Below are 26,247 nucleotides of genomic sequence, written 5' to 3' on the forward strand. Positions count from 1 at the left end.
AAACACACCTGCCCCCGTAGAGACCCTGCAAAACCCTGTAGATCATGTCTTGGTGCTGAACAATTCAGGACCAGGTGACCTGGGGGAAAACACACCTGCCCCCGTAGAGACCCTGCAAAACCCTGTAGATCACGTCTTGGTGCTGAACAATTCAGGACCAGGTGACCTGGGGGAAAACACACCTGCCCCCGTAGAGACCCTGCAAAACCCTGTAGATCACGTCTTGGTGCTGAACAATTCAGGACCAGGTGACCTGGGGGAAAACACACCTGCCCCCGTAGAGACCCTGCAAAACCCTGTAGATCACGTCTTGGTGCTGAACAATTCAGGACCAGATGACCTGGGGGAAAACACACCTGCCCCCGTAGAGACCCTGCAAAACCCTGTAGATCACGTTGGGAAATTCTATTTCTGTTTCTATTCAAAAGTCTCATAAAGAAATAATAATAATAATAATAATAATAATAATAATAATAGTAGTAGTAGTAGTAGTAGTAGTAGTAGTAGTAGTAGTTTCCGCCCATCTGGGACTGGGGACTCAGCTACACATGTAAAAATAAAACGTTATAAATGCGTTATAATACTGTGACACCAGATGGCACTGTAGAGCTGAAATCGGAACTCTATGAATTTTTCCCATTGTGAGCTTCAAAACGATTCCCCCCCCCAAGCATTTTCAGAGTGTTTTTTTTTTTTTTTAAATAACTGTGTAGATATAGCCTAGGTTGCCCCAGACACTCTGGGTGACTTCCAACATATATAAAAACATAATTGAACATTAAACGTTAAAAACTTTCCAATAGTTCTCTGTTTCCTTGACATCGGATGGGAGGGCATTCCACAGGGCGGGCGCCACTACCAAAAAGACCCTCTGCCTGGTTCCCTGTAACTTCACTTCTCACAGGGAGGGAACCACCAGGAGGTCCTCAGAGCTGGACCTCAGTGTCTGGGCTGAACGGTGGGGGTGGAGACGCTCCTTCAGGTATATGGGGCCATTTGGGGCTTTAAAGGTCAGCACCAACACTTTGAATTGTGCTTGGAAATGTACTGGGAGCCAGTGCAGATCCTTTAGGACTGGTCTTATATAGTCCCGGCGGTTGCTCCCAGTCACCAGTCTAGCTGCCCCTTTCTGGATTAGTTGTAGTTTCCGAGAAGCTTTCAAATGTAGCCCCACATATAGCGCAGTACATATCTCTCTGCCCGGGGGTTTGTCTGACCCATAAGGTCAGACCCTGCTATCAACTTACACTGATAGCTGGCTAAATTGGTTTTAATTTGTGTTTTGATATGTTGATGTGGTTAGCTTCTCTATTATGGCTGTTCTTATAGTTGTTAAATTGTACGTATTTGCACGGATTGATGGCTTGTGTAATTAGTATTGTAGTATTGTAATTTTGTAAGTAGTATTGTGCAGTTATTGGTATTCACTTTTTAACAAACCAGCTATCGTCTAACACACTATGGTCAACACTGGGCCATTCATGGCATGTTATGCTGCTCTCTAGAGGCTGATATCTGAGGAGACTCTAGGTGCAAAATCTCACCACCTTTCCTACTATTTTATCATTTCCTCCAGGAGGCAGCAGCTACAAAAAGCAGACCAGCAAACAAAGCAAAACTTGGGCTCACATTGAAGTAATAGCATATCTTCTGTTTATTATGATGTGACACAAAAGGTTTGGGAAACTGGTGAGCCTCTGGTGAGGTGCAGCCAAGACGAACTGAGAATCGAGGAACCTACACGTGTCTCAATCTTCAGTAAGTATTTTTTTGTGGCTTCTTTCATAGGAGTTTTCATAGTGGCATCAAAATAGCAACTCTGGAGCCCTTTGGCAGGAGTTTCCTTAAGTTATAATAACCTAGATAGTGACCGCTTCTTGGAGTATGTGCGTGACATCGCAAGGAAGTGTGTTTTCCAGAAGTGGTGGCTGGCTACGCAGTGTTTCTTCCTGAAGCTACAGAAAGAATAGCCCGTGCTCAAGACAGTATCCCAAAGACTCACCTTCTCTCTGTTGCTGCGGGATCATGGGAGGCGGCTGTGGGAAGGCTTGGCTTATCTGGCCATATGCAGCAGGGTATGCGGCTACAGGGGAAAGAGGGGGAGAGAAGAAAGGAAGGAAGATTTCAGGACCATTGCAGAAGCAGATCTTCACCCCCAACAATCACCCCCAACCAAGAATTAAACCTCGTTGGGTTGTAAGGTGGCGCATCATAACATGAACCCAGAATAAGTTGAGTTCTTGAAAACTGGGCGGCCTTCCTTTGCTTAAGAGTTCTTGGTGTTCTTCAGAACTGGGTTCAGTGCACACACATGGATGTCATCACTTGGTTCCTCAACACTAAACGTGTGACCTGACTCTCTTGCAAGAGTTGGATTCACCATGCTTGAGCTATGACGGCCCACTCACCAATGCAATTTAAAATGATGAGTGTGCATGCAACGGGCCTGTCTGTATCCTGCATCCAGTTGTGCAGTTCTGAGGATCACACTGGAAATGCATCGCAAATGAGAGAGCCACAAGCCATTTGCATAGATGAAGGGAGGCAACCTTGAAGGCCCAGTGAATGATCTGGGAGAACATCATGGTGCAACTTGGTTGCAGGTAGGCTGGTGTGGCCCTGAGCAGGGGTCCATGGATAATAACACAAGGGAAAGAGTTGTGGAGAGTTAGCTATGTTACTCTGTTGCAGCAAAACCAAGGAAGTCTCTTGTGGTAAGATCATCAGAACAGCCTGCTGGATCAGGCCAATGGGCCACTTAGTCCAGCACCCTGTTCTCACAGTGGCCAACCAAATGCCTGTGGGAAACCTAGAAGCAGGATAGGAACCCTCTCCCCTCCTGTGGTTCCCAGCCACAATATTCAGAAGCACTGTTGCCTCCAACTGTGGAAGCAGAGCATAGCCACCATGGTTCATAGCTATCAATAGCCTTCTCTTCCATGAATTTGTCTCATCCTCTCGTAAAGCCATCTGGGTTGGTGGCCATCACTGCCTCCTGTCATGGTACTTTGAAAGACGAACACATTTATTATGGCATAAGCTTTCATGGACTGGAGGCTGATATCTCAAGTGGACTTCCATGTGTGATGGAAACCATAGAATCATAGAGTTGGAAGAGACCACAAGGGCCATCCAGTCCAACCCCCTGCCAAGCAGGAAACACCATCAAAGCATTCCTGACAGATGGCTGTCAAGCCTCCGCTTAAAGACCTCCAAAGAAGGAGACTCCACCACACTCCTTGGCAGCAAATTCCACTGTCGAACAGCTCTTACTGTCAGGAAGTTCTTCCTAATGTTTAGGTGGAATCTTCTTTCTTGTAGTTATCTGCTTGCATGGCAACAGGGGGCAATGGCACCATGGACAACTATTTTAAAGGTCACGCCATAGCACGACACACCAGTTCCAAAATCACGACACCTTGGGACCCCACAAAGGCCAAATTTGCTTTCCCAGGGGGGTTATTAAGAACTGAAAGGTCTGAACCAGATCAGTCTGTCAAATCTTGCAAGCAATAAGGGGCAGAAACTAAGACACCAGGAACTGGTCTTTTATGGAGAATGAAACTGAACTTCCCAGATCCGGGTTTGATTTGCACACAAAAGCATTCCTTGGTAGGAGTCGATGGTCATTCTTTGAATCATAGAAAGTAGACCAATTGGTTGTAGCAAGAGGCAGGTTGTGTGTTATCCATGGAGGAAGACTAAGCACTGATATTAAAAGTCTGAGAAAATTCCAGTGGAAATGTACCACGACTAAAACATACGGGGGGACTGAAAGCATCCTATGCCAAAGCACCCTGCATTTTGCATTTCAGGGAAGAGTGTCCTTCCACCCCTTTTTGCAGAGGAATTTGTTACCCTGAACTTGAGCTGCTGCCTGACTCTGAATCCCTGTGTTGCCTTCTCCTTCACCTGCTCTTAGTCATTTGCCACAGTTCCCTGTCCCTGATTTTATTTGCTAGAGGGCTTTGCTGTGCTCTGCTGTGCTCCGGACCAGAGGTGGGAAAATGTCAAGCTTGTTGTGTCTGCTTTTTTACAAAATTTTAATTTACCGGAACTCCATGTTCCTCCAGTTAGAGCCAGTTGCAAAAGACACAGAAGAAAAAGAACGGTGCCTCTGAGCATATACTGAGCCCAGGTACTTCTCCCTGCCTGAACAAAACTGAGCTCACAGCTTCTGTTTACTATGGAAGTCTGTTTCTGGCTAGCGTCCTTCCCAGAGGCATAGCATGTGGGTGGGTGGGTGGGTGGGTGGGGGGAAGGTGGGCTACCAGGGTAATTGCCTCGGGTGCAATTTTTTTTTGAGGCATGCCTCTGCAGCTGCCACCCTGACTAGAGGCACTCCTTGTCCCTCCCACCTTCCTCACCTGAGCAGCACTCTGAGCTGGAGCTGGGAGAGGACGGGCCCTTGCATATTTTGGCTGTACTGGGTTCCCCAGCGGTGGGAGGGACAAGTGGATGGCAAGACTCGCAGCAGTGGCAGCGATCCATCCTGAGGAGGCATGCACGCAGGTACTGCTGCTGCTCTGTAGCTCTGCCTGGCGGCAGCAGCAGTACCACATGGAGGTGCTGGTTGGGGGAGCAATACTTGCCTTAGGGGACATAATACTTTCCTTGCCCTGGGCTCTGGCAACCCGTGCTACACCACTGTTCCTTCCTTTAGCAGCCTAATTCATTTTTTTTTTGGTGAGAAAAGTCACTTGGTTGTTCCTACTGTTAAAACAACTTGAGAATCAGAATTGTCCGGATCTAGTGCAGATCACCGAGAGATTGACCAGCAGATCCAGATCTCCTTTCTGCCCACCTCTGCTCTACACGACTCCTTACACCACAGTGGCTGAAACCAATGAGGACTCTGTGTTGACTAGTCGGCAACTCTTGGGAGATGGATAGGAGGGCCCTGATATATTCTAGTCTAATTCACAATCATCTTTTAGATGAATAAATAATATCTCAAGGCATGCCCTCCTTGCCTTTTCAGATTAATGTCTCTTTTTTGATCCCTGTGCTTCTTCTGTACATGGGAACCTGTGAGATCTTCCATCCCCCTCTCTACCCAAGACAAAAAAAAATGCTCCCAAAGTTTGGAAGCAAAGGACTTCCAGTATCCATTAATATCTGCAAGTACTTTGCACTTGTACCAAAATAAATCCTGTGTGCTAAGGTAATTTGAGCTCTGCAGTGTGAGAAAAGGGGGATTTTCATTACCCATCTAAATTGTGCACACCAAGCAAAATTGCATACATTTCTTATTTTGCTTAATTGATGCTGCTAATTAAGTGAAGGGACAGGTTGCTGCAAAGGACACAGAAACCCGATCCCCCTGGGAATCTCATTATTCACTTCTCCTTTCGGAGATTCTACAAGATACCACTGCATTCTATCTTCCTGCCATAAGGACTAGAAATTTGGACTTTTTAAAAATGAGAGCTGAGATCCCCAGGATGATGTATTTTGTACGTGACACTAGATTCTGCCCTCTCTTTTTTCTGGTGCTTTTTTTCTTGTTCCAACAGGCATTTGGGAACTGGCGTTTTAAACAAAAGGATGCTGTTGTGTTTTTTTAATTGTAATTATCTGTATGTTTCAATAGATCATATGTATATAATTTTATTAAAGTTCAATTGTTTTAGCTGTTTCTATTTTATCTGTAAGCCTCAGTAAGGGTAAAAGGCAGGATATAAATAAATGTAATATAATAATAATAATAATAATAATAATAATAATAATAATAATAATAATAATAATAATAATAATAATAATGAAATACCCACAACCCTGATTTGAATGTCTTTAAAAAACAGGGGCTTATCTGCTATAATCAGTGGGGTTTTGGTGCCCTTGAATAAAGGACTTATTTCAAATGAAGAAAGTTTTCTTTGCTGCCCTGTGTTTCAATCTGTAAACTTAATTATGATTTTCAGTTTGAACTCTATTTGATTTTTGTATGGCTTTCTTGTATTCCTGGTTATTCTGTTCCGTGGCTAGGCCATATGGCAGGTTTTATTCCAGATGACCTGTTTATTGAGCCCAGATCCTGTTTTGTTTGCAGTGAAGGTTAGACAAAGGATGGATATTGAACGAGCATTTCTCATTTTCTTTACTGCAGAAAGTCAGATTTTTTGGGGGGAGGGGGAGGCAGTTTGTCGCACAGGGCTTCCCAATCAACTACAATTGTGCAACCCAAGTTTGCTGGAACCACCTGAAAACAGTGACAGACAGTTTCTTTGGGCATTTGTTACAGAAAGGCAGGGCAAAAAATATATATGCAAGGATTCAACAAATGTATGCTCCATCGGATGTCGGTTCATGGTTGCACTGGGATTCCGAAATACAGAACACAGGGACGGCGTGCCAGTTATGAAGAGCACCCAAATGTATCGGGCATCAGAGAAGTGAAAGGTTTATTGGGGGAAAGTGTTAATACTAACGACCTGCATATTGCTGCACTCCGGCGTAGGCTTGCTGCAAAGGGTCGGCTGCGGTGGGACTCTGTGCTGTGAAGACACAAGAGAGAGAGAAAGAGGGGGGTTAAAGGGATGCAGGTAAGCTCAGGAGCATCGGAAGCACCTCCTGGGTCAGCCCAATGGCCCAACTAGCCCAGCATCCTTTTCTCACAGGGGCTGACCAGATGCCCCAATAGGAAACCCGCAAGCAGGATGTCAAGAGTTAGTGTCAGGAAATAACGTAGTCCTGGACACAGCAGAGTGAACGCAGGTTTTCTGGAAGCTTCTGTCTGTAGAGCATTGACTGGACAGCACAATGCAGGAACTCAGAAACAGTTAATTGCCATAAGGTAGATAGCTGACTTTCTGCACATAGGCACTTTGAAATCTCTAACACAGGACCCAGGCACAAAGACTCTCTCCCCTCCTCCAGTTCCCAGCAACTTGTGTCCAGGAGCTAGTATGTGTCTTGACTAGTATGGAGTGGCTGTCATGGGCACTGGCGTAGGAAGGGCAGGGCGTAGGGGGCGGGGCACCCCGGGCAGCGCGATCCCGGTAGGGTTCCATCTCGGCTGCCCCCCACCTGCGCTGCGCACCCCACCCCCAGAACGCACACCACGCCCCTGCGGGCGGCGCACCCCACCCCCAAAACGCACGCCAGCCCTGCCCCCGCCTGCTTCCTGCCCCCGGTGCCGGAGCATGAAGCTCAGCCACTGGTCACGGGGGCTATAGCTGAGATTCCTGCATCGCAGGAGGTTGGGCGAGGGGACCCTTGGGGTCCTTTCCAACTCTACAGTTTCATGATCATCCTGCAAGCACACACAAAAAAGGCAAGTTAACGTGAAATAGCCCGGGACTTTCCTTTCTCATGTCCTCTTCCCCCCTGAGTAGGGAGAAGTCCGCAAAAAAAAGATATCAGTTAAACGAGCTCTTCCTCGCGTGTGCAGCAATAAAATATTTAAAGCATAGCTTGGCTGAACCTCTGTCCCCCCTAATGTCACCTTGGCCCTAATATTTCACTTCTTATTAGGAGCTTAATTTGTATTTATCGGCGCTGCTAGGTTTTACATTTACGCAGTCCCCCTGGCTTTGTACTTTTTAAAAGACAGCCCCTTAGGGGGATCAGGGCCGTTCATCCCTTTGCTCTCCACCTCATTGCTTCTCTCCTGTCTGCGGAAGTGGAACATCACCTGGAGACGAGGGCTCAGGCAGAGCAGAAGCTGAAGCCTCAAAAGAATTTGCCTGGCTACCCTTGGCTTGTCCTAGAAGAGGCACCTGGGTGCCCCAAACTGCTGTTACGCAAAGTGATGCATTGCTTCTGTCAAACAGGGGCGCCAGCTTGGGCTCCACACTGTGGGTGCCCGGCGTCGGCGTGCACCATGCCACGTCATAATGACGTCACAATTTTGTTGTTGTTGTGGATGCCCATGGGTGCCTGGCTTCATCTCTCCACCTTGGCTGCGGCTGAGTCCGTGTGCCGCCCGCCACAGCTGCCACACCGTTTCTGCTCTGCTGCAGTTTGCCTTCCTCCAGAAACTCCGCTGGTTGTCTCGCTGCCTGCTTACGTTATTCCACCCCATTCATTTCATTGCAAAGGAAGCACAAAATGCAAATGGGGAAGAAAAAACAAGTACATATGTATCGTTTGTGGGCTGCAAGCTGCAAAAGCAACAAACACTGGTCACGTTTGCTGGTTCAATCCTGGACATGGGAGGAATAAGCAAACACTGGCCATTTCTGCCCCCATTTCTGTTTCTGTTGGAATTCTCCAACATTCCCTAGTACGAATCAGTCTTTGGTGCAAGCCTATCAGAGAAGGAAGGAGGCTTTCCTGGCCTGACGGGCTACATAGAAAGCAAGATCTGAGCTCGTAAAATGGAAGACTAAGCCAAGCTGATAAAACGGATGTCCAAAGTAACTTCTCTTGTCATCTCAGGGCAAAAGGCCCCTCTCAGGGGCACCTGGCCGAGAAAAGGAGGCCGCCTCTCTCTTTTAATCCCATCATTTCCATATCCCAGTGGAAAAAAAGGCTTCTCTCAGCTACAGCCGCTTCTTTTGCAAGGCGATCCCGGCCAGCACGACACGGTGTGACCATGGCGGATAACCTTCCATAAACCTGGAGACATAAAACAAGCCAATGACCTCCTCGACAACCATAAATATGAATTTAACGAAGGCAGCACTTATTCATTAGGTAGGAGTCGAGGAACGACTCCCAAGTCCTTCAAAGAAAGTAGATCTGTTAATGTCACTTTCCCCAAGTGTCTGCCCGGTGCCAGGAAGAAAAAGAAAAACCCAAGTCAGCATGACGTTGGCTGCTTCGCCCGGGAATGATCCTCAGAAAATCCACAGCCACTGATAGAGTTATCAGCTGACATCGAGGGAGATGTGTTTGACTCAGAGGGACAGAGAGCCAGAATGCTGGGCGGAAGCAGCAATCCAAAGGCGATTTCCCCCGAGAAAACCTGCAAGTGCTATAGGGTTTCACCGGCCAGTGGTTAAAAAGAGAGAGTCCAGGGGCGGGGAGCCATCGCTGGAAACAGGAGCCCTGCGTCTCCTTGGGACCCCTCTCCTTGGTGGCATCTAAGCCAGACCTTCCATTCTCAATTTGTCCTTCCACTTCAGACAGCCAACTGAAGACAGGAGCACTGGAAGCTGCTTTCTAGTGAGACAGACCAGCGTTTTTTCCCCCACCGGCTGGCTGTTGCTCTCCAGAGTTTGAGGCAGGAGCCCTGTCTGCCTTGAACCAGGGATCTAGCTGTCTCATGGAGGCCTTTGGAATAAAGTTAAGATGCTAGTCCTCATTGTTCTGGAGAAAGGGCTGATTTAAAGAGATGCGTAGGAAAATTACTTTTGCCAATCTAGAGTGGTGCAGCTCAGGCCCACGGCTCGGAAGCTTCCTAGTTTATTTGCAAAGGCTCTGGCCTAGAGCTCCCGTACCTACTCTGAAGTCCTAGCTTCACGCTTCCCTCTCCAAGCACCCTAGATATTTATATCGTGAGTTTTCTGGACCTGATTCTAGAACCCAGGGTGTGGGTTCTAGAGACCCAGGTCTCTTTATCTGGCCCACAGGAAGATTTTGTTGTTGTTGTTCAGTCGTTCAGTCGTGTCCGACTCTTCGTGACCCCATGGACCAGAGCACGGCAGGCACGCCTATCCTTCACTGCCTCCCGCAGTTTGGTCAGACTCATGTTGGTAGCTTCGAGAACACTTCAAGAACACTTTGAGAACACTTGTGAGGCCAAACCCCTCACAAGGCAACAATCAGCCCATGCCCGCTCCCTGCATGCGTTTTCCTGACTAGACTGCATCCTTGAACTATGAATTTGTTCAGCATGGCCTAGTGGTTAGAGTGATGGACTGGGACCTGAGAGTCCAAGGGTTCAAATCCCCATTCAGTCATGAAGCTCACTGGATGTGACCTTGGGCCAGTCACTGTCTCTCAGCCTAGCCTTCTTCACAGGGTAGTTGTGAGGATAAACGAGGAGGGGAAGGCAAGGCTCTCTGCCTTGAATGCCTTGGGGGGATAGAAAACAAACAAACAAACAAACAAACAAACAAACAAACAAACGTATCTTGCTTATTTAGCGGGTGGGGCGAGGCAGGGAGGTATAACAACTTCAGACTTTTGCAGGCTTGGAATATAAAGGTAAAGGTAAAGTGTCCCCTGACCATTAGGTCCAGTTGTGTCCGACTCTGGGGTTGCGGCGCTCATCTCGCGTTACTGGCCAAGGGAGCAGGCATACAGCTTCCGGGTCATGTGGCTAGCATGACAAAGCTGCTTCTGGCACGGAAACGCCGTTTACTTTCCCGCCGGAGCGGTACCTATTTAACTACTTGCACTTTGATGTGCTTTCGAACTGCTAGGTGGGCAGGAGCAGGGACCGAGCAACGGGAGCTCACCCCGCCGCGGGGATTCGAACTGCCGACCTTCTGATCAGCAAGCCCTAGGCTCTGTGGTTTAACTCACAGCGCCACCCGCATCCCAATAGGCTTGGAATATTGCCTCTTGTAAAAAAGGCACGGCTTGGAATATAGCCTCTTGTGAAAAAGTAAAAGTCCTATCCATTGACCGACCCACTTTCCCTCCAGGAAGTTCTCAATGACGGAGTGTGGCCTTTGGACTGAAGAAGCTTCCTTTCACCCGGGTGCAATGCGGCCTTTCCCCTTCTAAGTCTTAACACCCCAGAGCAGATCGCATTAATGTTGCCTCTATACCTCAAATGGCTCCCGACTTCATAAACTGCACGTCTATCTTTGCTGATAAGTGCTTTTCCATTCCCCCAAAAGCAGTGAGCAGGATAAGACCTCTTGGCCGGATGCCAGGCCTTCTAGATTCAAGTCAACCCCGCTCTGCTGAGTAGCAGCAGAGGCAGCCATCGTGGTGGGGAGAGGCTGTTTGCCGCCACTTCGCCTTAAGAGCCACCTCCGCAAGGTCAGGATCAAAATAAATAAATAAGCGGGCGAGTGGGAGGGCTCGCTTCACCTTCTGCTTAAATCCAATTTAAATCACTCTCCCCAAGCCTAATCTATATCCATAATTATATCATTTGGTACAACAAGCTTGCGAAAGGTCCTATGAAATTTATGTAGATTAAAATTCATGGGTGCCATACTACGGATCCCCTATTATGAAGATTGATTAGGACAGCTGATGCAGTGATTAAAGAAGTGCGCGTTTACTGTTGTAATTAATTAGGCATTCAGACACAACAATAACGGCAATAACCGGAAGAAAGCGCTGAGCCGGCAGAAAATGGCAACCGACCCTTGGATTTTGGGGGGTTTGCTCGGCTGGTTTCGCAAGGGGTTCCGGCATTAGTTTGGGGGAGAGGAGCTGCATTAAATGGCCAGCCGTGTGGGCCTTTTTAGGTCAGTAAGGTTTTGAACACTGAGAAGGCCAAAGGAGAACATAAGAACCTAAGAAGCTGGAGACCCGGTCAGTGGCCCATCTAGTCCAGCATCCACACAGTGGCCACCCAAACACTCATACGAATATAAAAAGAGACTGTTGGATCAAGCCAACAGGCATACGCTCCAACCTTTCTCCAGTGAAAATAGGGGCATCCTATTCCATCATCCTATTTCTTGGGCTCCATGATCACTGCAGATGGTGACAGCAGTCACAAAATTAAAAGACACCTGCTTCTTGGGAGGAAAGCAATGACAAACCTAGACAGCATCTTCAAAAGCAGAGACATCACCTTGCCGACAAAGGTCCGAATAGTTAAAGCTATGGTTTTCCCAGTAGTAATGTACGGAAGTGAGAGCTGGACCATCAAGAAGACTGATTGCCGAAGAATTGATGCTTTTGAATTATGGTGCTGGAGGAGACTCTTGAGAGTCCCATGGACTGCAAAAAGATCAAACTTATCCATCCTTAAAGAAATCAGCCCCAAGTGCTCACTGGAAGGGCAGATCCTGAAGTTGAGGCTCCAGTACTTTGGCCACCTCATGAGAAGAGAAGACTCCCTAGAAAAGGCCCTGAGGTTGGGAAAGATGGAGGGCACAAGGAGAAGGGGATGACAGAGGATGAGATGGTTGGACAGTGTTCTCGAAGCGACTGGCATGAGTTTGGCCAAACTGCGGGAGGCAGTGGAGGATAGGGGTGCCTGGCATGCTCTGGTCCATGGGATCACGAAGAGTCGGACATGACTGAACGACTGAACAACAACAACAATTCCATCATCATCATCATTTTATTATTTATACCCTGACTGGGTTGCCCCACTGCCCCAGCCACTCTGGGCAACTTCCAACGTATATAAAAACACAATGAAACACCAACCATTAAAAACTTTGCTGAACAGGGCTGCCTTCAAATGTCTTTTAAAAGTCAAATTGTTGTTTATCTGTTTGGCATCTGACGGGAGGGCATTCCACAGGGTGGGTGCCACTACCGAGAAGGCCCTCTACCTAGTTCCCTCTAACTTCACATCTTGCAGTGAGGGAACCACCAGAAGGTCCTCGCAGGTGGACCTCAGTGTCCGGGCTGAACAATTTAGGTGGAGATGCTCCTTCAGGTATACTGGGCTGAGGCCATTTAGGGTAAGGTTACCAGATTTTTTTTTCAATGAATCCGGGGGACACTTTTCAACTTCAGTTGAAGGGGATGGATTTTGTCAGGGGACTGATTTGTAAATCCAGGGACTATCCCCGGGCAACAGGGATGTCTGGTAACCTTCATTTAGGGCTTTAAAGGTCATCACCAACACTTTGAATTGTGCTCGGAAACATACAGGGAGCCAATGTAGACACTTTAGGACCAGTGTTATATGGTCCCAGCGGCTGTTCCCAGTCACCAGTCTGGTTTTAACTGGATTGTGAGCAAATGTACAGTTAATATCTACCATTTTGAACTGTATTGTGGTGATATCTCCCTTAGTGGGCCATGCAAACTGCTCTTCTGAATAATGTTTTTTTTTTTTGTAGGGTAGGGTGGGGGACACTGGGGATGAGTTTTTGGAACGAAGGGGGTGGGGCTCCAAAATGTTTGGGAACCACTGGTCTTGACAGTAGCTTCTGTGGATTGGAACTGGGTCCAGCAGTCCGAGAGCAGGCGACAGGTCAGCCCAGTGGGTGACTCCTTCTGATCCTTAGGACCCCTGGCCAATGCCTGGCTGCACTGAGTGCCAATGATGGACCTGGGGACAGGGGCGTAGCAAGGTAAATTGGTACCCGGGGGCAAAAAAATTTTGTCCCCCCCCCCCGGCATGGGAAGGTCAGGTGGTACCCGGTGCGGAAAATTTCTTGTCAACCCCCCCATTGATTCCCCCCCCCCTGCAAAAATGGCCGGGCTCAAGGTGGCTAACATCAGATACACAACAATGGTATGAAATCATAAATTACCTCCTAAAAACATCTCAAAATCAAATTAAAGTCTAATTAGATGGCTTTCCACAGGGTTAGGGTTGGGAACAGGAAGTGTTCTCTGAACTGAAATTTCAGCCTTCACGACAGGAAAACAGCCAAGTGAACAGCTATTTTGGTGGAGGAGGGTCAAGATATTAACCGATATGCATGAAATTTCATATATAGCTATATAATCCCTAGTATAGTAAGATAAGACCTTTGGAGCAGGCATTAAAAAACAAATTCCCCCTCCATTTGTCACCCCCTCCATTATGGAACACGGGGCAGACCGCCCCCCGCCCCTTGCTACGCCCCTGCCTGGGGAGGATATAAGACTTGAGGCTGGTTGGTCTTACCTGGGTAAGGGTGGATGCCATTGGCAAACACGGCTTCTGCGGCAGGCTGCCCGTTAGCCTGTGGCGGTAGGCCAGTGAAACCGTTCACCCCAATGGGAGATGGGATGCTAGGCACGGCTGCTGCGGTGATGCCTGGAGGTGTGCTGCCACCTAGAGGAGGGGTGGAGAAGACAACATGAAAGCGGGATGCCCTGCAGTTGCTAGTATTATTTGCATACGGCCCTTCATCTGAAGATCACAGGGCAGTTCATGACAGCAATCGGGTCCTCCCTCAAAGAGGGCACGTGTTGCAGTGTGACCTGGAAACCAAACCCTGTGTTGTGGGTGGGTACATTTCGATAGCCACAACACCTTATTGGTAGGTCCCTCGATGCTGGGTTTAATCAGGCCAATGGGACGCTAGCAAAACGGATCAAGGGACCTATATATGCACGTGTTTTGAGCTTCCTCTTTTGGGCCAGTGCATCGGAACACCCGCCCACCTCTCCCTATATTTAGGGCTATTGCTTGACCTTGCTATGCCGTCGTGTGTCGTCGGGACAGGGGCAAGGCAGGAATTTTCCCCACTTGGCTGATTGGCTGGTGCCATTTGGGTTTCGCCTGTCGCGTAGCAAATCGTCATAACTTGTAAGTTCGCGGATAGGCTCTGGTTCAGGTGATAGGGATGGGGGAATGGTCTCGCCATCCCTATGCGAAGGGTATTCCGTTAAAGGAATCCAGGGACTCAATGGTTTGGCCAACCCTGAGAGGGGCTGTTCCCGTGCCTGAGTCCAGGGGGACATCTGGGTGGTGGACTAGCAAGACCCCGGTTTTCCGCTGTTCCAGGTGTTCACCCTAGACTGACCTATGCTGTTGCCCTGGGTCAGCGCTACCTGCAATGGTGCAGGGACCTAGTCGGATCAGAGCCTATGCAACCACTCACTTGATGTAATCAATAAAGTTGTGGCTTAAATTCTGCCTGAAAACAAAGCAAAATTGTCTGAATTTATTTAGGGGGAGGTTAAAAGGTCTAGACACGCAAATAGACAAAATGAGAACATAAAACAGAAACAAAAGCAAACCAATAACCCCTCCCACAAACACCCCCCCCCCACTGCCCGCTCAAGAACCTCACCTAGGAAGGAGAGATTGGCAACTGGGCAGTAATTATTTAGATTTTCTGAATCCATGGAGGGTTTTACCACTGCCTTCTTCAAGCAGGCAGGGACCGCCCCATCTCGCAAGGAGGCATTAATCCCCTCCCTGGCCCAGACAGCTGCCCCCTCCCTGCTAGGAGCGGTGGGATCCTCACCTGAGGTGGGCGTCATGGGTGCGGCGGCCAGGCCGTTCATGTTTAGCGCTGCCATCTGCTGCATCTGAGCTGCTGCAAAGGCCGCCATGGGGTTTAGGTAGCCGCCTTGCGCCACGGATGCCATAATGGCGGCCTGCTGCTGCATCAGCTGGAACAAAGAGAACCGGGAAAAAATATCACGCATTCACTGGCGGGGCAGCCCCGGGGCGGAGGCGGCCGCCGATGATGTCACAGCCGTGCATTTCCAGGGCTTCGGAGGGACTCGAGGATACCCACACTTTCCCAACAGAGCAGTTTGAACCCATAAAGACTTTCTAGCTGGTTGTAATTATTCAGCATTTGTGTGCCCCATTCGCTGGTTACTTTTCACTGAAGCGAATTTGCACATCGACAAAGCTTGCTTGGGATTCAGAAGGGAGTGAGAGGTTTTGAGTGGTGGAAGTAAGAAGTAAGAGCTGTTCGGCAGTGGAATTTGCTACCAAGGAGTGTGGTGGAGTCTCCTTCTTTGGAGATCTTTAAGCGGAGGCTTGACAGCCATCTGTCAGGAATGCTTGGATGGTGTTTCCTGCTTGGCAGGGGGTTGGACTGGATGGCCCTTGGGGTCTCTTCCAACTCCTATCATTCTATGATTCTATGAAGTAGCAGAAGAACAGCTCCTCGCAGCTTTTATCTCTGTTTCGTCTAATCGATGATGCTCCTTCTGACTGTTCCCCCATGTGGTGGCTCCTGGAATTTATCTACTCTGGAAGGCTATTTCATCTCACCCTTTGGCCAGTGTAGTGCCTTCATAATACATGCTCCCTTATGGCAACGGGGGGTGGGGGGTGGGGCTGCAACAAAATGCTGCAGTGTTGAACTGCTCCTGCTCCAGGTGGCAGCCAGCCATGCCCTTTCCCAAGGCATACCCTTCCATTCCTCCTCATCCTGATCTTCCATTTCCCGTCAAGAGACTATCAGCGTTCTGTAGCCACTGAGCATGCTGGGTTCTTCTTGGGATTCCCCCTCTCCCCTAAGTCCCCCCTTTCTTTTGGTGCTTCTGAAAATCTTGGGGTCCCCCACAAATCTGCTGACACCTGCCTCTTGTTCATGAGTGCCATCGTTCTGACTGTGTAAGGATCAACACCCTGAGCTTGGATGTTGGAAGCAGAGGGGATGTGATGGCTTGACCCCGTGTCAGAAACAAATAGGGGAAGTCGGCCTGAACTAATCTAGAATCAGATTATTAAGTATGACTGCGATATTTAATAAATTAAGCACTCGGATGAATTTTTTAAATTATTGTTAGGAGTTGCCCAGGATGTATTTTAATTGACTGCCTGATTTTATGTTAATGTGTTATACACTTGATGTTAGCCGCTTTGAGCCCGGTTTTGGCTGGGGAGGGTGGGGTATAAATAAAAATTATTATTATTATTATTATTATTATTATTAAAGTGATGGTGCAATCAGGGCAAGTATTTCAGTTTGCCACATGGAACAATCCTCCTTCTCTTTCCTTTTCATGCTGTTCCACAGATTCTCCCAACCCTTCCCACCAAGCCAATTTTTTTTGGGGGGGGGGGCATGTGGGGAGACCAGGGTGAGAAGATGGGGGAAGCCCCATTGCGCAATCGGAAGCTCTTCAGCAGGGCTTCTGCCGATTAGTTAAGAGCAGAAGAAGAGACTGCTGGATCAGGCCAGTGGCCCATCTAGTCCAGCATCCGCTTCTCACAGCGGCCAACCAGATGCCTCTTCTGGGAAACCCGCAAGCAGGATTCGGGCGCAAGCGTCCTTTCCTCTCCTGTGGCTCCCAACAACTGGTATTCAGAAGCATTGCTGCTTCCAGCCATGGAAGCAGAGCATAGCCATCGATAGCCCTCTCCTCCATGAATTGTCTAATCCACTTTTAAAATCATCTAAGTTGGTAGCCATCACTGTCTCCTGGGGAAGGGGGTTCCACAGTTTAACGATGCACTGCATGAAGAGTATTTCTTTTATCTGTTGTGAATCTTTAAATATTCAGCTTCACTGGCTGTTCCACTGTTTAACTCCGTGCTTCGCGAAGAAGTACTTTCATTCTTCTTATGTTTTTTTTATTATTATTACTATTACTATTTTTAATTATTTTGCAGTTTTGCAATCCTCCCATATTAATCCAGGGTGCTTTGTTTTATCAAGTACAGTCGTACCTTGGATCTCGAAAGGCTTAGTCGCTGAACGTTTCAGCTCCCGAATGATCGAAAACCAGGAGTGAGTGTTCTGGCTTTCAAACTTTTTTGGAAGCCGAATGTCCGACGGGGCTTCCGATTGGCTGCAGGAGCTTCCTGTAGCCAAGCAGAAACCGCGCTTTGGTTTCCGAATGTTTTGGAAGTCGAACCGACTTCTGGAATGGATTCTGTTCGACTTCCAAGGTACGACTGTATAAAACATGTTGATTGACTACACACACAAACACAAACACAAACACAAACACAAACACACTGGTCCTGATAAATATTTTTGAACACAAGTACTTCTAAAAACTGCAGGTGATCAGTACTATGTGGAAAGAGGCTCAAAACAGAATAGGGAAGGTCTTTTAAAGCCCATGTCTGCTGTGATGGGAGTGAAGGAGAGGCTGAAAGGCCATGCTGGCCGGGCGTTTAAACTTCCCCTGGCCGCGGTGCCAAGTGCCGCAATTGGTCGGTTGGACCAGAGGCCAGCGGAATGCCCACTCCCTCCTGCCGCCATTGGCCCTATTGACAGCAGGAATACGGTCTGGCCAGCAACAGGCCAGTTTACCAGGGAGGCCTGGGGTCCACCCGCAAAATCTCCCGCCCACAAAGGGGGCGAAAGGACTTCTGAAAACAACAGGAAGTCTGCTTTTTAATATATAAATAAATAAATAAATAAATAAATAAATAAATAAATTGCAACTAATCCATTGAGCTCGTTATTTATGCTAAAATAATATCATCATCATTTATTCAATTTATATACCACCCTTTATCCAAAGATCCCAGGGCGGCGAAATGTAAATCGTAAAATGTAGGAAAGCCTTTATACCTATTTGCTTCAATGTGGTCCCCTCAGCTATTTTGCAGAACCTGATTTTGGAAGGAATATTTCATGTCATTGGACTCCAGCTCCCATCAGCCCCAGCCAGCATGGCCAATGGTCAGGGATGATGGGAGGTGGAGCCAAGCAAAATCCAGAGGGCTGCAGGTTCCCTGTCCCTGGGGTAAGAGTTATTGATTTATTACTTATTCATTGCATTTACATCTCCAAGGAGCTCAAGCTGGTTTGCCATGTGTCCTCTTTTTCCAGGACATGTCCTCCTTTTCAGGGGTAAAATTTTCTGCCCGGGTGGATATTTAAATTTGTTAAAATACTTTCTGGATGAAACATAGACATAACTGGTGGTTGAAGACTCGCTTCCCCCTTCTCTTCTCCTGCCCCCCTCTGAAATATATCACAGCTTCTGTAGCCTACATATAGTAGGGGTATTTCAAATGAAAGTCATCATAGGGTCCTCTTGCTGGCTCTTCAAAATATGGCAACACTAGGAGGTGGTGTGCGTGGTTCTCCCCCTCCTCATTTAATCCCTGCAACAACCCTGTGAGGTAGGTTGGGCTGAGAAAAAGTGACTGGCCCAAGGTCACCCAATGAACTTTTTGGACAAGTCTCCCAGTTCAACACCCTGACGCCACACTGGGTGAAATTGTAGTACATGAATCAATTTTGGGAGGAAGAACTTGGCTTATTTGTCCCTCAATCACTCCATGATCAGGTAGGATTTTATGGTGAGGTATGGGCTCTTGAGAGTCCCATGGACTGCAAGAAGATCAAACCTATCCATTCTGAAGGAAATCAGCCCTGAGTGCTCCCTGGAAGGACAGATCCTGAAGCTGAGGCTCCAAGACTGGCCACCTCATGAGAAGAGAAGACTCCCTGGAAAAGACCCTGATGTTGGGCACAAGGAGAAGGGGACGACAGAGGACGAGATGGTTGGACAACGTTCTTGAAGCTACCAACATGAGTCTGACCAAACTGCGGGAGGCAGTGGAAGACAGGAGTGCCAACAACATGGTCTTTCTGGGCAGGGCTCCAACAAGTCATGTAACTGAATCAGTTGCAAAGTTTGTATGGAGACTCAAAAGCAACATTTACAAAATTATGACAGGGTTCTGGTTTCCAAGTCTGCCCTAATCTCACACAATTTTTACCAGTAAAAAAAGTGCTGTTCTTCTGGGCTTTCCTGTATTTTTTGAGTTTCCCGTCCTTCCAGAATATGGAATCCATTATTTGCTTTTGGAATGTGAACATCTGTGGACTATTAAGAAATCTGAAGATATGGAAATGTATGCTGATTTAAACAATTCATTAATAAATTATTTGGCCAAAATGCATCTGATTAATGGACTAGGATTTCTTCTTGCCCAATTACTTTAACCAAACAGCGCTTAGCTGCGATGATAGGTGCTTTTAACAGACGTCTTGGGCAGTGTTGAAAAACACAGTAATTTGGGATGAGGACTTTTTTCTTTTTCTGGCATCATGTCCAATCAGATTAAAAGTGCTTCCTATTATCAACGAGGGAGTTGGGTATGCTTAGCTTGTCGAAGAGAAGACTGAGAGTTAACATAGCTATCTTCAAATATCTGAAGGGCTGTCCCAGGGAAGATGGAGCAAGCTTGTTTTCTGCCGCTCCAGAGGGTAGATCCTGAACCAATGCATTCAAATTACAAGGAAGGCAAGGAAGAACTTTCTGAGGGCAGGGGCGTAGCAAAGGGGGGCGGGAGGGGCAGGCCGCCCCGGGTTCCATAATGGAGGGGGTGACAAACTATCAAGGAACTATTTTTTTTTGAATTTTTTTTTTAAATCCCTGCTCCAAAGGTCTTATCTTACTATACTATGGATTATATAGCTATATATGAAATTTCATGCATATCGGTTAATATCTTGACCCTCCTCCACCAAAATAGCTGTTTACTTGGCTGTGTCGTGAAGGCTGAAATTTCAGTTCAAAGAACACTTTACTGTTCCCAACCCTAACCCTGTGGAAAGCCATCTAATTAGACTTTAATTTGATTTTGAGATGTTTTTAGGAGGTAATTTAATTATTGTTTGATTTTACACCAATGTTATGTATCTAATGTTAGCCACCCTGAGCCCGACTTCGGCTGGGGAGGGTGGGATAAGTTTTTTTTATTGTTATTACTTGTTATTACTCCTTTGTAAGAAAATATGAAATAACGTAAAACCATTTTTGCGGGGTGGGGTGGGGTGTCAATGGGGGGGGTTGACAAGAAATTTTCTGCACCTGACCTTCCTATGCCTCGGGGGGGGGGTGGCAATTTTTTTTTGCCCCCGGGTGCCAATTTACCTTGCTACGCCCCTGTCTGAGGGTAAGAGTGGAAGAGACTCCCTTGGAAGGAGAAGGACTCTCCTTCATTGGACTTCTTTAAAGCAGAGGTTGAATGGCCTTCTGTCAGGGAATCTTTACCTGTGATTCCTGCGTTGCAGGGGGTTGGACTAGATGAACCTTGAGGTCCCTTCCACCCCATGATTCTAGGATCTGCTTCATTTGCTCTTGATGATATCAATATGGAGGAAACCCTGATTGGCCATATATCTTGCTCATCACGGCATCCCCAATTGGCTGGGATCACCTATATGGTTACTCCCAGAAGGAAAATCCTTTTAAAAAAATATGTCACTGAAGGAGCAGCAGAGCAGGAAAATGAGGCCCAACTGCAAACAATGAAGCCATTTGTGTAATTTAAGGGGAGGTGGGAATTACCGTATTTTCCTGTGTATAAGACTAGGGTTTTTTTTTTTAACCAAAAAATTAGGTTTAAAATTGTAGCTCGTCATATACAAGGGTAGTGCTGAGGGGGTGTTTTCTTAATTTGGAGTCCACAAAAATAGGGGGCATCTTATGCATGGAAAAATACAGTATTATTCTTTCCTGGAAAGCGCTGCTTCTCTGCCCAAAATCAAATTGGGAGAGAACCCGGGGCAGCAAAGTTTCTTTGAGCTTATCTCTCCACCTTTCTTTAAATTCCACTGGGTGTCGGGATGCAGGGATAGCAAAGCCAAGCAGGCACTGCTGCAACCTTCGAGCCTCCCTTTCCTGTAACTTTTTAATTGGCTGCTGTTGCCAGGCAGGGAATAAGCCGCCCCTCGCTCCCCCCCACCCAACAACCACGAATTCCCCACACTTGCGGCTTCAATGTTTTTTTTAAATGTCCTTAGATCTGTTTGAAAGGAAAAGTGCTAAAGAAAAAAGCTGGACCTTGCTATGATTTCCTGTATCTCAGCACACATCATCTGGGTGTCAAGGTGGCAGCTTCCTGTTTGATTGTTAATTACCCTTTCTTACTGCATGCCGCGTAAGACACTTTCACATTTTAATTAGCGATTTACTCTTCTTTGTAATTACTGATGGAGTGATTAGAAGCCCTTTTCTATTGCTGCACAATGGCAGATTCACCCCCCCCCCCCCGGTTTCAAGGAGCACACCCGTTCATCTGGTGTCTGTGGAATTTATTCTCTGGATTAGGAAGTGAGCAGGTGGATTTTGTAAAGTACACCCGGAACAGGAGCCTGGAAGGGAAACCGCGCTGGCCTTTAAGAAACGTGGCCTGCGCTCACTCCCCTGTGCGCTTACCTGGGAGTAAGTCACATTGAACCCAACAGCACTTAATTCTGAGTAGAGCAACGCAGGCTTGCACTGTTGACATGCCAGGGCAAATAAGGGTATGAACCAGGAAGGGGCCGTTGTTTAATGGGGGCACACTGGTGGGGCAGCTATAGAATCATAGAATCCTAGAATCCTAGAGTTGGAAGAGACCCCAAGGGCCATCCAGTCCAACCCCCTGCCAAGCAGGAAACACATTCAAAGCATGCCTGACAGATGGCTGTCAAGCCTCTGCTTAAAGACCTCCAAAGAAGGAGACTCCACCACACTCCTTGGCAGCAAATTCCACTGTCGAACAGCTCTTACTGTCAGGAAGTTCTTCCTAATGTTTAGGTGGAATCTTCTTTCTTGTAGTTTGAATCCATTGCCCCGTGTCCGCTTTTCTGGAGCAGCAGAAAATAACCTTTCTCCCTCCTCTATATGACATCCTTTTATATATTTGAACATGGCTATCAGATCACCCCTTAACCTTCTCTTCTCCAGGCTAAACATACACAGCTCCCTAAGCCGTTCCTCATAAGGCATCGTTTCCAGGCCTTGGACCATTTTGGTTGCCCTCCTCTGGACACGTTCCAGAGGAGGCCTCAGATTCATTCCCCTAATGTCTCCAGTGAAAGGATCCCAGGTAACAGAGCTGTGAACAATCTGTATCTACCGTGTTTCCCCTATTTCAAGACATAGTCATAAAATAAGCCATAGCAGGATTATTATTTTTTTGCATTTGTGAAATATAAGCCGTACCCCGAAAATAAGCCATAGCGATAGACACAGTTTTGGAGGGTGCCAAGGAACATAGCTGTCGAGTTTCGGATTTGAAAATAAGGGATCAGCAGCCTCACCTATCCCGGGGACAGTCACATGGCAGTGGTGGGCGGGGCCAGAAGCAAAAGTGGGCAGCACTGGTGTGAACGCACGCAGTAGGCTTACTGTATTTTGGAAACGCTGCCCGTGGGCTACGACTCCTGTAAACGCGGGAAATGGCTCCCGCTTGCTTTGAGGCGAAGTCTTCCCAGTCTCTAGCCTGAGGCAGCTGCCTCCCTCTGCCTCATGGAAGAGGCGGCCCAGGAGGAGGCCTCCAATGGCCACCAGCTCCTCGTCTTGCCCTGGCAGCGTGCCTTGAGGTTTGCTCAGCTGCACTTGCTCCAGCTTACTGTGTGCGGCGGATCGCCGGACAGGGAAGCCAGACGCAGAAGAGAATTGGAGTGCCTTGAACACCTCGGGAGGGGAAGTCCTATAACCCTGGGAGCTGCAGAAGAATTATAAACGAGAGATCTGGCCCTTGAGATGTATCTCTGGGAAGATTTATGGCAGGTGAGCCGATTCCTGTAAGGGTCATGGCTTTCTCCTGTAAAACCTCTGCAGCGTGTCTTGATTTGACACGAGGCCATTACAATAAGTATGGAGGGGGAGGGGGTCGCTTCCTTATATCTTCCTGCCCGGGATGTGGGGAAGGTCGACCCCTTATTTATTTATTCTGTCTCCTCCTTTCTTTAGGGACCTAAGACGACAAGAAGTTTCCTGCTGGGTCAGACCAAAGATTTCTTTGTTTCAGCACCAAGGACAGCGTCGTGGCTCGAGTGCCGGACTTGGACCTGGGAGACGAGGGTTCGAGTCCCCACTCGGCCCTGAAGCTCACTTGGCGGAAAAGGTGGGGTATATAAAGCCCTTAACAAGCTTGCATTCCATTTCAGTCTGTGGAATTGGCACTAGTACAGGTTCATACCTGCGAAAACTAGATCGTTTAGTGTGACAGCACTGAGACTTTGGAACTCCCTGCCTATTGATATCCATTCATCCATCAACCTTTTATTGGCATCAAACAAACAAACAAACAAACATTCAAAACAGAAGCGGATTAATACTTTCACAGTGGCACAGACTATGTTAGAAGAGAAAAGAGACAAGACTCCGCTATCCACGATCACATCTCTGGGACTCCTGATAACTCAGATGACTGCAGAATATTACGACGAGAAAAGAGCAAATGTAGGCATTGATCTACCAATTTGGTAAGCTCCTGGTCAGTCCCCGTTAGTAGGAAACGTAAGACTTCCCGCTCTGGTCTCCTTCTAGGGATACAGGAATTGCTGGCGGAGATCGTCGTAAAGTTTGCAGTGAAAAACCATATGAACAAGGCTTTCCACCTGGTGGTCATCGCATGGACAAATCCTCTCACCCTCCACCCTGCCTGAGATCCTTCCCCATAGGAGGTTCGATGGATTTGCATTGAACCTTGCCAACGAAAAAGCCCTTCTTTCTGGGGGGGTTCAGTAGAAAATCAAGATAATTACAATTTGTTTCGTGTGCCCACGGAAGATGAAAATAAAGAGGGGAACGTGTTTTGCCTGCTGCCTCTATGAGTTCTTGGCGCTTGGTGTCCCACAACCTAGTTTTTATTGTGGCCTTGGCAGATAGTAAGGACATTGTGCGCAGGAATTCCACTGATAGCCCCAGTTGTTGAACCTTCCTGTTGAAGTGTTGTAGCCCAGAGGGGAGGAAGGTGTCCTATTGATATCAAGCAGGCGTCTTCAGAGCATACCTGTCAACCTTCCCTTTTTTTGCGGGAAATTCCCATATTATAGCATTGGAAAAAAGGGGGGGGAGGGGAAAAGGTTGACAGCTATGCTTCAGAGCACCTGTTCAGCGCCTGCTGAAAACGTTCTGGTTTAGGCAAACCTACTCAGATGCTTAGAAGGTTGATGTATATTTTAATCTGTTTCGGTATTTTAACTTATGTTTTAAAAGTACTGTAGTTCGTTTTACTGTACTTGATTTTCTCCTTTTGGCTTTTTGTAAACGCTTCGTGGTTTGTCTTTACGATCAAGCGGCGTGTAAATGAATGAAATAAATATTAAATAAATAGTTATCACTTTAAACGGTCACGGCTCCCCCTCCCCCAAGAAGGGTACTTGGAATTGCAAAGAGACCCCTATCCCTCTCTCAGCATTACTATTCCCAGTTTCCTGTGAGCAAGTATTGTGCAACCACTCTCGGAACTGCAGCTCTGCGAGGGGACTAGGAGTCTCCGAACCACTCTCAGCACCTTGAATGAGCTACAGTTCCCAGGAATCTTTGGTGGAAGCCATGACTGGAATCAGAGCGCATAAATGTGGATGTGGCCTAAGGTATCTTCTCTTGGACCCCGTGGGTCATCCTGCACCCAACCCCCTGCACAGCATAAGGGTCCAACTCTGACCCAAGGCTTAAATGACAACACATCCCCACACCCCGAAAAGTTGGACGGGGGGGTAACTGCTCTTGGTGTTTTCAAATATAATAAACTAGCAAAACTAGCTGCCATGATTTCTGGCGTCACATAGTTTTCAGATACGTTCTTATTGTGTTGTAGACACGGATTAAAAAGTCCTGCTGCCCAGTCAGATGGACGGCTTATTATTATTATTATTATCATCATCATCATCATTATCTTGGCTGAATGAGTCATCTGGGTGGCTTCAGAAATAAAAATCTCCCAGGGTTCTTTCTCAAGTTTCTTGTAAATAGTGCAGTGTAGATTCCTCTCTCTCTCTCTCTCTCTCTCTCTCTCTCTCTCTCTCTCTCTGTGTCCCTCATATTTTGGAGGTGCCAATCACCCTTGAAGTATCTTGAAGGCAGTGGTCCTACGTGGATTAAGCAAGGCCTCCGGGACAGCACAAGACTGTATCACGCCATCCCTTTTCTTTGTGCATGATGTGGTGATGGAGACAGATAGTAAATGACACAGATAACTGGTCTGAGTGAGGAACAGGCTCCCGGCAGGACTGTGGCCCGTTGACACCGGGCACCGGGACGTGATCCTGTCACTTAGACAACTCCGAGTCTCCCCGGGGTGGTCAGGGCCACCCGCTCAGTGTGTGTGTGTGAGAGAGAGAGACAGAGAGAGAGAGAGAGAGAGAGAGAGAGAGAGAGGGAGAGAGAGAGATTGCATGTGATCTCCCGCTGTCGACCTGATGCTTAGTAGAAAAGGAACGGTGAAGGGAGCAGCTGAAAAATGCCAAGGAATCTTGGCCTTTGCACGTAGCCGGGTGGGTAAAGAGGCAGTGTAGTGTAGTGTAGTGTAGTGGTTAGAGCATCAGATGAGGAGGCCAAGGTCCAAATCCCCACGCAGCCAGGAAGCTCATTGGGCGACATTGGGGCCAATCATCATCATCATCATCATCATCATCATCATCATCTCTCTCTCTCTCTTTCTCTCTCTCTCTCTCCTCTCAGGGTTGTGAGGGCAAATGGGACAATAAATTGTGTGCACCTGCTTGAGAAAAGGAGCTCCAGTCCATCAAACTCCCTCAGTGGGAGAGGTGGGAAACAGGTCTCATTCCATCAACATTCCCGCATTGCAGAGGGTTGGACTAGATGGCCCTTGGGGTCCCCACATTACTATGATTCTATGAACTCTGCTGAAGCACCAGCTCTGTTAGGCACCTCCTGCACCCTGAGCTGTTTCTACGCCAGTTGCCCATTATAAGAAAGACCATTTTAACAATCAGTGCCTGGGTTTGCTTTTTTCCTCTTCCCTCCCAGTCTCTTCCCCCTTGCGTGCCAATTACCGGTAGGTGAGGCCAAGAGGCAACGACGGGCCCAGTATTGCCCAGTGAGCTACATGGCTGAGTGGGGACGGGAAACCCGGTCTTCCAGGTCCTA

At 47.6% G+C, this 26,247-nt stretch overlaps 1 protein-coding gene across 10 annotated transcripts in view; it reads right to left on the reverse strand.

The window, feature by feature from the left end:
* The window catches only part of CELF4 (CUGBP Elav-like family member 4), a 772,591-nt gene that overhangs the window by 45,339 nt on the left and 701,005 nt on the right, over positions 1-26,247 (reverse strand). For 5 of the 10 annotated variants that reach the window (XR_004427551.1, XM_033164061.1, XM_033164056.1 and 2 more), the window contains exons 7-10: positions 14,946-15,093; positions 13,655-13,804; positions 6,432-6,497; positions 2,003-2,083 (exon numbers count right to left, since the gene is read on the reverse strand). Coding sequence is in view for 9 of the 10 variants with exons in the window: in XM_033164061.1 (XP_033019952.1) it covers positions 2,003-2,083; positions 6,432-6,497; positions 13,655-13,804; positions 14,946-15,093 (445 nt within the window). In the remaining variant the exon portion in view is untranslated. The remainder of the gene's footprint in view (positions 1-2,002; positions 2,084-6,431; positions 6,498-13,654; positions 13,805-14,945; positions 15,094-26,247) is intronic. The other 5 variants (XM_033164060.1, XM_033164062.1, XM_033164058.1 and 2 more) reach the window with 2 other exon arrangements.

Source organism: Lacerta agilis, chromosome 11 (genome assembly GCF_009819535.1).
Source record: "Lacerta agilis isolate rLacAgi1 chromosome 11, rLacAgi1.pri, whole genome shotgun sequence".
Classification (NCBI taxonomy): Eukaryota; Metazoa; Chordata; class Lepidosauria; order Squamata; family Lacertidae; genus Lacerta; species Lacerta agilis.